Raw genomic sequence first — 13,920 nt, 5'->3', positions numbered from 1 at the left:
GACTAAAAAATTTACAAGCTGAGGATTTAACTCCTGGCATTTTCATAAGGGAGTGGAAGAACTTGCTATTTTGCCTGTCCCAAAGAGGAGGTTTAATCGCAGATGGCATTTCTGCTTCAATGAAACGGAGAGAGACACAGCTATTGGAAAATAAAAATTTTCTGGCAGCTGTTTATGTGGACCCGATTCATCGTATATTGCTGGATGATCAACAGCTTACTAAAGGAAAAGAAGCTCTGACTGAGGTAGCAGTTAGGATGAGTGGCCTACAGGAGGTCTGCCAGGCGCAAGAGGACTTGGGTCCTGACAGTGCTACTGCTGCCATATCTTCATCCTCATCAGATGAGGAGTTTGATTGTGACAAGTATTTGGATGACATGGAGCAGGTAAAGCGTTGCTGGAAGGAAAAAGATTTCACTCAGTCTCCTATAGCAAGTAGATTGACCATATTTCGGCAAAATGTTTCACTTGCTCTCAAAGAAATAGAAAAATTCAACCGTTCATCAAAACCGACTGTGCATGAGGCAATTCCTTTATACCCGGAAATTGTTAGAGATGTTGCCCATGTGGTTACGGCTTTGCCTCCAACCCAAGCTAGTGTAGAGAGGTTGTTAGTAGGTCAGATTTGAGGTCATCTATGAAGGAGGATCTGATGGAGGCATTTCTATTTCTTAGAACAAATTCAGAGACTGCTCAAATGTTATTTAGTATGTTTTTGTTGAAAACTGTTTTTTGCCACTTGCATAGTTTATTACACAGTGATATATACACACTCATATACAGTCATGGCCAAAAGTTTTGAGAATGACACAAATATTAATTTTTACAAAGTCTACTGCTTCATTTTTTCTAATGGCAATTTGCATATACTCCAGAATGTTATAAAGAGTGATCAGCTTAACAGCAATTACTTGCAAAGTAAATATTTGCCTAGAAAATGAACTTTATCCCCCAAAACACATTTCAACATCATTGCAGCCCTGCCTTAAAAGGACCAGCTAACATCGTTTCAGTGATTGCTCCATTAACACAGGTGTGGGTGTTGATGAGGACAGGGCTGGAGATCAATCTGTCATGATTAAGTAAGAATGACATCACTGGACACTTTAAAAGGAGGCTGGTGCTTGGCATCATTGTTTCTCTTCTGTTAACCATGGTTATCTCTAAAGAAACACGTGCAGTCATCATTGCACTGTACAAAAATGGCCTAACAGGGAAGAGTATCGCAGCTAGAAAGATTGCACCTCAGTCAACAATCTATCGCATCATTAAGAACTTCAAGGAGAGAGGTTCCCTTGTTGCCAAAAAGGCTCCAGGGCGCCCAAGAAAGACCAGCAAGCGCCAGGACCGTCTTTTAAAAGTGTTTCAGCTGTGGGATCGGGCTACCAGCAGTGCAGAGCTTGCTCAGGAATGGCAGCAGGCAGGTGTGAGTGCATCTGCACGCACTGTGAGGCGGAGACTCTTGGAGCAAGGCCTGGTCTCAAGGAGGGCAGCAAAGAAGCCACTTCTCTCCAGGAAAAACATCATGGACAGACTGATATTCTGCAAGAGGTACAGGGAGTGGACTGCTGAGGACTGGGGTAAAGTCATTTTCTCTGATGAATCCCCTTTTCGATTGTTTGGGACATCTGGAAAACGGCTTATTCGGAGAAGACCAGGTGAGCGCTACCACCAGTCTTGTCTCATGCCCAGGGCTGTGGAGTCGGTAAGCCAAACCTGCGACTCCAACTCCGACTCCGACTCCTCAATTTCCCTTACACCGACTCCGACTTCCACACATATTGCTTATATTTAAGTGAAAAATGTATTGTAGTACAATGTGAACCTCAGACATTTAATCATTTTTATGATCCAATAATCAAGATATTTAGATAGAACAGAATATATATTGGTGTACTACCCGGTTTTCATTCTTTTTGGTACAGATATGATATGGATAGACAGATATGGATAAATGGATAGATAGAGCAGATTTCTAATCTGCTTTTGCTATTGAAAACATTATCTATGAGCTCAAAAACCTTTCAGGTGATGCAGTTTTTTAAAAAGATGATCAGCTTTTGCAGCTGAAAAACGTATCCTCAAAAAACACAGGAAAAACGCTGTGTGTGAATGTAGCCTTAGATCAGGAATAGAACAGCCATTTATAGGACATTTCATAACTTTCCCAAACTCCTATGAAAAAATATTCAGCACATCCTGCATTGAATTACTGTACCCAATTTATTATATATTTTAGGAGTCGGAGTCGGTCCATTTTATACCGACTCCGACTCCACCAAAATGAGCACCGACTCCACGACTCCGACTCCACAGCCCTGCTCATGCCAACTGTCAAGCATCCTGAAACCATTCATGTGTGGGGTTGCTTCTCAGCCAAGGGAATGGGCTCTCTCTCAGTCTTGCCTAAAAACACAGCCATGAATAAAGAATGGTACCAGAATGTCATCCAAGAGCAACTTCTCCCAACCGTCCAAGAGCAGTTTAGCGATCAACAATGCCTTTTTCAACATGATGGAGCACCTTGCCATAAAGCAAAGGTGATAACTAAATGGCTCAGGGAACAAAACATAGAGATTTTGGGACCATGGCCTGGAAACTCCCCAGATCTTAATTCCATTGAGAACTTGTGGTCAATCATCAAGAGACGGGTGGACAAACAAAAACCTTCAAATTCAGACAAAATAAAAGCATTGATTTTGCAAGAATGGACTGCTATCAGTCAGGAATTGATCCAGAAGTTGATTGAGAGCATGCCAGGGAGAATTGCTGAGGTCCTGAAGAAGAAGGGTCGTCACTGCAAATATTGACTTGCTGCATTAACTCATTCTAACTGTCAATATAACCTTTTGCTACTCATAATATGATTGCAATTATATTTCTGTATGTGATAAAAACATCTGACAAACACATATAAAAACCAGAGGCCAGCAGATCATGTGAAAATATAGTATTTGTGTCATTCTCAAAACTTTTGGCCATGACTGTGTATATATATATATATATATATAATGTTATCGATATTACATAGTGTATTACATATTTACAATATATTACAGTTTTTTGTGGTCTAAAGTTGTGTTCCAATAAATAGAACATAATATATATCTAAATATCTGGATTATTGTATCATAAAAATGATTAAATGTCTGATGTTCACATTGTCCTACAATAAATTTTTCACTTAAATATAAGCAATATGTGTGGGAGTCGGAGTAAGGGAAATTGAGGAGTCTGAGTCGCAGGTTTGGCTTACCCACTCCACTGCCCTGGTCTTCACATGCCAGAGACGCTCTTCCTGGACGCCGGATACCTGAGAAAAGGCCTGAGCAGTGCATTAAGTAGATGATTTTCTTCTTCAGGTTCCATGGTAATGCGCACTGCTCTGGCCTTTTCTTAGGTGTCCGGTGTCCAGAAAGAGCGTCTATGGCATGTGAAGACTTCCGGGTCATAGATGGCAGGGAAAAATGCCGACGCATGCGCAGTAGTGATTATATGCTTTGCCCACAGTTGGTCAAAGCATGCTGCACGAGCGGCCTTATCAATGTGCAGGCGCGAAAACACAACGGCATCTGTGATATTCACAGATGAAATTACGTCCAGCAAGCCAAGGTGGGGGGAAGGAGAATAAGCCACGCCCATCGGACCGAACCGCGGTGATTTACATACATCGGAAGAGTGATTAAAAAGGTATTTATGCATCAAAGGTGTGGGGTCAGGGGGTATCAAAAGTACTAATATAATCCTTTTGTGACACAGAATTGAATGATATCTTTACATGATATCACTAAAAATGGGTGACAGATTCCCTTTAAATAGTGTTCCCCTTTCTGAATAGATTATTTTAATACATCAGGCACGTTTTTTTTTGTCCGGGGTGGGTCTAGTAATGGCGATTTGGATTGGCCTTGGTTTTGATTTTTCATGTATTTTACACATTGGGCTCTCCAAATAGATTCTGAAAGTCCTTGTGTAGGTCATTTCATATATACAGTGGGGCAAAAAAGTATTTAGTCAGTCAGCAATAGTGCAAGTTCCACCACTTAAAAAGATGAGAGGCGTCTGTAATTTACATCATAGGTAGACCTCAACTATGGGAGACAAACTGAGAAAAAAAAATCCAGAAAATCACATTGTCTGTTTTTTTTTCATTTTATTTGCATATTATGGTGGAAAATAAGTATTTGGTCAGAAACAAAATTTCATCTCAATACTTTGTGATATATCCTTTGTTGGCAATGACAGAGGTCAAACGTTTTCTGTAAGTCTTCACAAGGTTGCCACACACTGTTGTTGGTATGTTGGCCCATTCCTCCATGCAGATCTCCTCTAGAGCAGTGATGTTTTTGGCTTTTCGCTTGGCAACACGGACTTTCAACTCCCTCCAAAGGTTTTCTATAGGGTTGAGATCTGGAGACTGGCTAGGCCACTCCAGGACCTTGAAATGCTTCTTACGAAGCCACTCCTTCGTTGCCCTGGCGGTGTGCTTTGGATCATTGTCATGTTGAAAGACCCAGCCACGTTTCATCATCAATGCCCTTGCTGATGGAAGGAGGTTTGCACTCAAAATCTCACGATACATGGCCCCATTCATTCTTTCATGTACCCGGATCAGTCGTCCTGGCCCCTTTGCAGAGAAACAGCCCCAAAGCATGATGTTTCCACCACCATGCTTTACAGTAGGTAGGGTGTTTGATGGATGCAACTCAGTATTCTTTTTCCTCCAAACACGACAAGTTGTGTTTCTACCAAACAGTTCCAGTTTGGTTTCATTAGACCATAGGACATTCTCCCAAAACTCCTCTGGATCATCCTAATGCTCTCTAGCAAACTTCAGACGGGCCCGGACATGTACAGGCTTAAGCAGTGGGACACGTCTGGCACTGCAGGATCTGAGTCCATGGTGGCGTAGTGTGTTACTTATGGTAGGCCTTGTTACATTGGTCCGAGCTCTCTGCAGTTCATTCACTAGGTCCCCCCGCGTGGTTCTGGGATTTTTGCTCACCGTTCTTGTGATCATTCTGACCCCACGGGGTGGGATTTTGCGTGGAGCACCAGATCGAGGGAGATTATCAGTGGTCTTGTATGTCTTCCATTTTCTAATTATTGCTCCCACAGTTGATTTCTTCACTCCAAGCTGGTTGGCTATTGCAGATTCAGTCTTCCCAGCCTGGTGCAGGGCTACAATTTTGTTTCTGGTGTCCTTTGACAGCTCTTTGGTCTTCACCATAGTGGAGTTTGGAGTCAGACTGTTTGAGGGTGTGCACAGGTGTCTTTTTATACTGATAACAAGTTTAAACAGGTGCCATTACTACAGGTAATGAGTGGAGGAAAGAGGAGACTCTTAAAGAAGAAGTTACAGGTCTGTGAGAGCCAGAAATCTTGATTGCTTGTTTCTGACCAAATACTTATTTTCCACCATAATATGCAAATAAAATGAAAAAAAAACAGACAATGTGATTTTCTGGATTTTTTTTTCTCAGTTTGTCTCCCATAGTTGAGGTCTACCTATGATGTAAATTACAGACGCCTCTCATCTTTTTAAGTGGTGGAACTTGCACTATTGCTGACTGACTAAATACTTTTTTGCCCCACTGTATGTTTAATCTGGTTTTCTCCCTGTAAATGGGGCTGGTATGTTAGCCCCAGTTACTGAGGAAATTCAGTCTGCTGGCAGCATAACCGAGCTGTCAGGGTCTCCTAGGATCCAGCAGATCTGGATTTCTCACTACACCCAGCAATCACTTGTCAACCCTTCCTGTATACTATGCATACAATCAGGACTGCCACCAGGAATTTCATGGCCCTATACTGTCAACATTTTCGGGTCCCCTTGAGACTCCGCCCCAGTTCCGACTCCACCTCTAATCTTCAACAGTCCCACCGCCAACTCCTGGAAAAACTCCACTAATGTACAATGTCCTCACCAATCACCCATTACCAGTTCTCATCAAATCATATATTGCCACCACATAGTGACCGAATAGTGCCACATAGTAAGGGACAAATACAGCTACACCATGACCAGATCACAGAATATCACAACATAGTGACTGTATAATACCATGTACAGGCGACAAATACAGCCAAACCATGACCAGACCACATAGTACCACCACATAGTGAATGTAGTACCACATACAAGGAACAAATACCGCCACACTATGACAAGAACACATATTGCCACCACATAGTGACCGAAAACTACAATACTGATTATTAATAAAATAAACACAATACTAATATTCCCATAAGGGTCATTATATACAGGAGCTCTACACCATCTTCCAGTCTGAAAAACAGGTGAAAAAACTATCTAGTCATGAAAAGTTGTCATAATGAATTGGGCTCTTAGGCTGAGTTCACACGTCGCGTTTTTTTCACGGCGGTTTTAAACGCGCGATTTTGCCGCGAAGAATAAGCATCCCATGCAATCCTATGGGATTCCGCAATGCTGTGCTAATGCTGCATTTTTTTTCCGCGGCGGAATTGCTTCGCGGTAAAAAACGCAGCATGCTCATTAATTTAGAGGAATCGCGGCGATTCCGCCCACATCGGAATGCATTGTTCTGCTTACTTCCCGCATGTGGCTGTGCCCACCATACGAAAAGTAAGCAGAACATTTGTGGATGGTACCCACGGTCCGGAGGAGAGGAGACTGTCCTCCGGGCTGTGGGTACCATATCCCTGTACAAAATAGAATTAAAATAAAAAATGTTATTCTCACCTTCCGGCGTCCCGCGCAGCCTTCCCGCCTCTCTCCACGCTCCGGTCCCAGTAATCCTTTGCGAGAATGACCGCGATGATGTCGCGATCTCGCGGGAGCGCGACGTCTCGCGGTCATTCGCGATGACGTCGCGGGAGGGCGACGTCTCGCGGTCATTAGCGCAAAGGATTACTGGGACCGGGAGCGTGGAGAGAGGCGGGAAGGCTGCGCGGCACGCCAGAAGGTGAGAATAGCAATATTTTTTTATTTTTTTAAATTATTTTTTTACATTTTATCTTTTACTACTGATGCTGCATAGCGCTGGGGTCCTGGGTTCGAATCCCACCAAGGACAACATCTGCAAGGAGTTTGTATGTTCTCCCCGTGTTTGCGTGGGTTTCCTCCGGGTACTCCGGTTTCCTCCCACATTCTAAAGACATACTAATAGGGAATTTAGATTGTGAGCCCCATCGGGGACAGTGATGATAATGTGTGCAAACTGTAAAGCGCTGCGGAATATGTTAGCGCTATATAAAAATAAAGATTATTATTATTAAGTATGACCAACCTGTCAATCAGTTATCCAAGTGATGCTCCAGATCGCTTGGAAAACGCTAGTATTCTGCAAGCTAATTACTCTTGCAAATCGCTAGTTTTTCTGCGGGAAAATCGCATTATAAATTCCCGCGATTTTCCCGCGGTAACTTCCGCGAGACTTCCGCTACACGTGAACGTAGCTTTAATGTTTTTTTTAAAAGGTTAACTAGTCTGTAAAAATACTTTTTTAACTTTTATCCACCAGTCTTATTTAAGAAGTTCCACAGTGCCTTCCAAACTATGGAGTCTGTTGAAATGACAACCATTTCACTAAAACGCCACCTTACAGCTGAAGACCTTGCCATCGATGAAGCCAAAAGGCAAAAGCTTTCAGAAAATGATTTTGCTGATAAATCAGTCACCGGACTTCAGGAAACTGTTCAATCGAAAAAAGCCATACTAATAGAAACTATTGCTGAAAAGAATGGTGAAAGTGAAGAAGAGGAACTCTTGGAGGGGGAGCCTGATGATGGTGACACTGAGAGCTTTGCTGATATGATGAAACATGGGTTGACAGAACTTGATGTTGGGATCACCAAATTTGTGAGCTCTCATGAAGGTTTCTCTGGAATCTTGAAAGAAAGGTAAAGCCATTGCTATACTGTATGTACAAGTTGCATAAGGAATATAAGTGTAAATAACCATTTACCCTTCCAGTAAGCTGTACACTCATTCTTCCCTCTTATCTATGCCAAAAGACACAAGTTCAACCTACATAATAACCTTTTGCTCAAAAGGACGGCAAAAATCCCACAAGGCAGATTTAAATTGCTCTGTATTAGGGATAAATTCCTTCCCGACTCCAAATATATAGAAATATGACTAGTTCCCTCGATCAATGCCCCATTACAGAATCTAGTACCAATAACCTGTAATATTGGCTTCCTCAAGAAAGCCATCAAGCCCCCTCCTTGAAATTCTTTAAATGAAATTACGATTACAACATCAAGTGGGTGAGAGTTACAAAATCTCACTGCATTGATAAAAAATTTTGGTAAATAGACATTTTACATTAAACATTCTATCCCTGCACTACTTAAAAAATTAGGATATAGCATAAAGGCAACTGCCTAGGTATCAATTAATGACACCACAGAGTATCAACACCGTTTGGCAGATGGGACAGTTGTACTAAAGCACACCACACCCCCCAACATGGCGGTGTCATCAGGGGAGAATGGCGGCCGGCCAAACAAGATAGATAGTCTCTGTGCTACATAACAGAGCCAATGCATTATATGTGTCTAATTGCAGGAAATGACCTATCTAGCCAACTACATGCGATAATAACACTCACCTGCAGTCAAAGTACCTTGGGTCTTGTAACAAGCGCTATCATAGGTCCAAATGTTCCCAAAACATCAGATTCAACGTTACCATGCTAACGATGTACCAATGATCTACCCGCTTGTCATCAGCAACGTCATGATGACATGGCACAATCTGATTGGATAGCAGAACATGTTGCATCTTATCTGTTCTAAGCACAGTGGATGGTTTTAGTGATGACGTGTCGCCTTGGACACCAGAGCTGCTTGGCGCATCAAAAGTGATTAATATCAGCACCACATCATAACGGCTGAATTTCAAGATCATAATGCGTATAAGCATTGAATATTAATATGAATCTCTTTATATTAGAAAGTGTATAACCTGATATATAGTTATAATAGCAGATTAATGAACCAAATCACTTTACCACAATAATTTTCTAATGTTAAACTATAGCACACGAGGACATACAAATTGTACCGAAAGATTAAAACCGAATAATTAAACCAAAAACCCAAATGTTAACAAAAAGACCTTATGAGTATATAAAAAGGATTCTATGCATATACTCTTTTATTGATAGATTAAGCAATCCCTTTGTACTCTAAAAGAGTAGTTACGGAAAACTACTGAAATAATGTCTCAAGAAATCTCAATGAAAGGCCTATTAAGGAGTTTTTGAATAGAAAAACCTTAAAGGCACCCTTTGAGAATCCCTTATTCAAACCATCTGCATTGAGACTACCCAATGTATACATCTACATTCTCAATAACAAAATAGGTTTAGGCTAAGTGCAGACGTACTTTTTTGCCCTGCGGATTTTTCCGCGCAGAATTGAAGAAATCCACAGGTCAAATGACCTGCATTTTTCCTGCGGATTTCTTCCTGTTTTTTTGCGGTTTTCTTGCAGTTTTTGTGCGGTTTTCCCCTGCGGATTTCGAGAATGGAGCAGGTGGAAAACCACACAAAAAAAGTGACATGCTGCATATTTTGAACCACAAGAAAACCGCGCGGAAAAATCCACAGCGTCTGCACAGCGTTTTTTTTCTCTATTGATTAAGATGCTACTGTACATCACAATGCGTATATGCAGCGTTTCTGCACGGTAAAATCCGCTGCGGATCCGCTGGGAATCTGCATCGTGTGCACATGGCCTTAAGATATACCATGAGATTAACACTAAAATTATCAACTTCCTTGATCTCACAATTTGGGTGGACACTGGCAATATCCAGACTAAAACCTATTGAAAAGAGACTGCCACAAATAGCTTCCTTCACTGGGACAGTATCCATCCATTTCCACTCAAAATGGGCATCCCCACTGGACAATATCTACGAGCGAGACGGAAATGTTCCAGGCAAGAGGACGTTGTGGAATTATGTTCTTCTTTGTATAAATGATTTGGTGAAAGGGGTTACCCCTGTAAACCCTTACAAAGGCATATCATCATACATTGCAAATGCAAAGAGATCAACGTTTAAAAAAAGTTTTCCTTTAGATGTAGAGGATGACTCCTTGTCATTATTTCAGGTCTATGTGTGTGTGTGTGTGTGTGTGTGTGTGTGTGTGTGTGTACTGTAAATTCATATATGTGTACATTGTAATAAGATCGCCCCTTCATGTTTAGAAACGGAATAACCACAAGTTTGATAATCTGTTTTGGAACACAGTCCACCCATTCCCATAAGAACTTCAATCCCTTTTTTCTGCACCCTTTTTAACCACTATGGTTGGACTATGTCTTTGTAAGCTAGTGCCCAAAACTGTGCACAGTATTCTAATTTGGCCACATTAGTGAATTGTTTAGAGGCAAAACTATGTTCTTGTCATGAGCATCTGTGTCCTACTCTGTCGCCTAATTGGGGGACACAGAACCTTGGGTGTTATGCTGCTGTCCACTAGGAGGCGACACTATGCATAATCTGAAAAAGATTAACTTTGGCTCCTCCTCTGCAGTATACACCCCTGGACGGCGTCAGCCTTCTCCAGTTTTTCCTTAGTGTCGCAAGGAGGCACACCTTTTTTCTTCCGTTTTTTTTCCTTTTTTTCACGGAAATACAGATGAAGAAAAGTGGGTCTCCAGCGAGACTCCCGGCATGGCTCCCTCCTCGGTTCCCTATTAGGGGTACCCGGTTGAGGTCGAGGTGTTTTTTTCCCCATGTCGCTCCCTCCCCAGTCCCTCGGGTCCTGGTTCGAGGTCGAGACGCCCCTCCTTCCCCAACCCCTTTAAGGGGTCTGGGTTGAGGTTGAGGCGAGGATGAAGACCCCCTGACGGTGACAGACGCACCCTCCCTAATACCCCGCAGGGGGTATTAGGTTGAGACGCCTCAGGTAGGGTCCGAGATCAGGCAGCATTTCGCAGCTTCCAGGGACCCCAGGCTGGCTGAGGGATCCTGTTGGGACCGGGGGAGGGTGTGGACTGGATGGCAGAGCAGAGACAGGGCTTTTCTGCGTCCCTGTCTCTGCAACAGCAGCGGCTCCATAGCGCTTCAGGGGCCCCCCATACAAAAACCGCTACCCCTGCTACCCCCACCGCTATCCAGTCGACCATTCTGGGGGGGTATGGTACAAATCCGCCCCCCCCCCCCGGACTACCGCGCCGCTCTGGAGCCCTCCTGGGCATCAAACTTCTAATTTAGGCCGCGGCTTCGGCCTAGCTGAAGCCGCCTTTTCCCCGCCCCCCGGCCCGCCCCCCGGATGACCAAAATGACACGCTGGAGTGTCATAGAAGGGGCGGATTGAGGCAGAAAGGGCGCGTTTTTACACAGCCCAGCGCGCCCTTTTCAGCTCTCCGCCCCCTCCTCCCTCTCCTCAGAGCCCCGGTGGCCATTTTTTCTGGATGAGATCCAGGAGAGGAGCATCACAGCGGTCTCCGGGGGCACAGAACTGGGATCTGTCGGCGCTGGACCTAGGGGCACACCGTTGGGGTAAGCTCACAGCTGGGTTCTCATTACTCAGCTGTGAATCTATACTTCCTATAAGGCTTTCTGTGGGTTCCCTCTGCGTAGCCACCCCTGTACGATCCCTTATAGTGCACAGAGGCTGGCTATGCCGGGCTCAAGGAAGAGAACCAGGCAGGAATGTTTCTATGCATTCTGTACAGCCTGCAAAGCCACGCTCCCTAGTGGCAGCACGTATCCGCACTGCCGGGACTGCATCCAGAACTCTGGGTCAGAACCCCAGGGAGTCCCTACTGACGCTTCAGTGTCACAGGCCATGCCGGAGTGGGCAACTCAGATGTCTCAGTCTATGTCACAGTCCATAGACAACCTAACTGCTACATTACTGCAAGCTCTGCAGAGTCGGGCCCCGGCTATGGACGGTACACAGCAAACGGACAGCTTGTCTCAGGAACATGCTGCTTCCGACTCTCAGACGTAAGCGGACCCACAGGTCTCGATCACCTGAGTCGCACTATAGCACAAGGTCGTCCCCCTCTAGGGAGAGACAGCGTCATTCCAGGTCTCCTGGGCAGTCCCCTGCCACAGACAGACAGTGCAATTTACCACAGGGATCCCCCACCACAGAAGACCCCCGCCCCAGGTCGCCCTCCAGGGATCACCTTAGCGAGGCACAGGATTCGGAGGGCATCTGTGACTCCGACTCAGATAATGAAACGGTCAGGTCCGTGGTACCTTCTCCCCCTAGCAATACAGCGCTAGTTGACGACATAATTTCTGCCATTCATCGGGTGCTAAAAATTCCAGAGTCGCCTCCGGAAGTCCCAGAACATAGGATTTGCTTCGAAAGTGTTCAAAAACCACCTAAGGTCTTCCCTAATCACGATGAGTTTGAGAAAATACTTACCAAACAGTTTGCGCAGCCTGACAAAAAATTCGCTAATCGCAAATATTTGGAAGCGAAGTACCCCTTCCCACAGAAAGACACCAAACAATGGACAGATCCACCTGAAGTGGACCCTCCGGTTTCTAGGCTAGCAGCGCAGACTTTACTCTCTCTGCCGGATAGCTCAACCCTCAGGGACGCAGCAGACCGGCAAGTAGAACGCATGGCTCGTTCTATTTTCGAAGCGGCAGGCGCCTCTCTGGGCCCTGCGTTTGCTTCAGTTTGGGCAGCCAAGGCCATCCTGGCTTGGGCCAAAAAACTACAGGAGGGTCTTCAGGCTTCAAATCCTGAACTCTCGGACCAAGCGGTCCAGATGGCAGTGGTAGCAGACTACATGATTCATGCAGCCCTGGATTCCGCCAGAGGTGTAGCGGGAATAGCATCAAACGCCATCACGATCGGACGCATCCTTTGGCTGCGAGAATGGAAAGCGGATGCGGCCTCAAAGAAGTCCCTCACGCGACTTCCGTATCTTACTGGAAGACTTTTCGGCGAAAAGTTGGACACCATGATAGCCAATGCCACTGGGGGTAAGAGTACATCTCTCCCTCAACTAAAACCGAAACGCACGTTTAAACGAAGAAACCAGACGCGATTCCGATCCTTTTGGAATTCCTCGGGCTGGTCCGTTTCGCGCCCAGTGCAAAACCGCAACCGTTCTCCACGCAGAGACAACCCACGGACGCAGCAGCGACCGGACAGGGCTTGGCAGTCGAAAGCAGGCCAAGCGAAACCCAAGGGAGGAAAACCTCAGAACTTCACTTCATCATGACTCGAGACCTCCGGAAGACACCTCACCAGTAGGCGGCCGACTTTTACTCTTTCAGCAAGTCTGGCTGCCTATTACAGAAGACAGGTGGGTCAGGGAAATAGTGTCTTCCGGATACAAGATAGAGTTCACTTCCGTTCCACCGAACCGGTTCTTCCTTTCTGTTCCTCCAACACCACCAGAAAAGGCTCGTGTTTTCCACCAAGCGGTTTCCTCTCTCCTTCAATCAGGAGTTGTGGTGCCAGTTCCCGCGAACGAGAGATTCCGAGGATTCTACTCAAATTTGTTCGTAGTCCCCAAGAAAGGAGGCGGCGTCCGACCCATACTGGACCTAAAACAGCTCAACAATTAGGTATGGGTCCGTCATTTCCGCATGGAGTCCCTCCGGTCCATCATTGCATCCATGGAGCAAGGAGAATACCTCGCCTCCATAGACATACAGGAAGCGTATCTCCACATACCAATTGCTCCCGCCCACCAAAGGTTTCTCAGGTTCGCGGTCAACCAAAACCACTACCAGTTTGTCGCCCTTCCGTTCGGACTCGCCACGGCTCCAAGAACGTTCACCAAAGTCATGGCGGCCACCATGGACGTCCTGCACTCAAGAGGCATCCTAGTCGTCCCGTACCTGGACGACCTCCTCGTCAAGTCTCCCACTTTCAAAGACTGCGAGGTCAGTGTCTCAATCACTCTAGACACTCTGAGTCGCCTGGGATGGCTAGTCAA

The 13,920-nt window shown here is 45.0% G+C and overlaps 1 protein-coding gene across 4 annotated transcripts in view; it reads left to right on the top strand.

The window, feature by feature from the left end:
• Positions 1–13,920, top strand: part of PUS7 (pseudouridine synthase 7) — an 86,175-nt gene that overhangs the window by 5,194 nt on the left and 67,061 nt on the right. For all 4 annotated transcript variants that reach the window (XM_073573619.1, XM_073573620.1, XM_073573617.1 and 1 more), the window contains exon 2: positions 7,509–7,887. In XM_073573619.1, coding sequence (XP_073429720.1) covers positions 7,544–7,887 — 344 coding nt within the window. In that variant the 5' untranslated portion in view covers positions 7,509–7,543. The remainder of the gene's footprint in view (positions 1–7,508; positions 7,888–13,920) is intronic.

Source organism: Dendrobates tinctorius, unplaced genomic scaffold (genome assembly GCF_039654945.1).
Source record: "Dendrobates tinctorius isolate UK_male_01 unplaced genomic scaffold, ASM3965494v1 ptg000035l, whole genome shotgun sequence".
Taxonomy (NCBI): domain Eukaryota; kingdom Metazoa; phylum Chordata; class Amphibia; order Anura; family Dendrobatidae; genus Dendrobates; species Dendrobates tinctorius.
The sequence above is the reverse complement of the archived record's forward strand: the minus strand, read 5'-3'. Positions and strand labels throughout refer to the sequence as shown.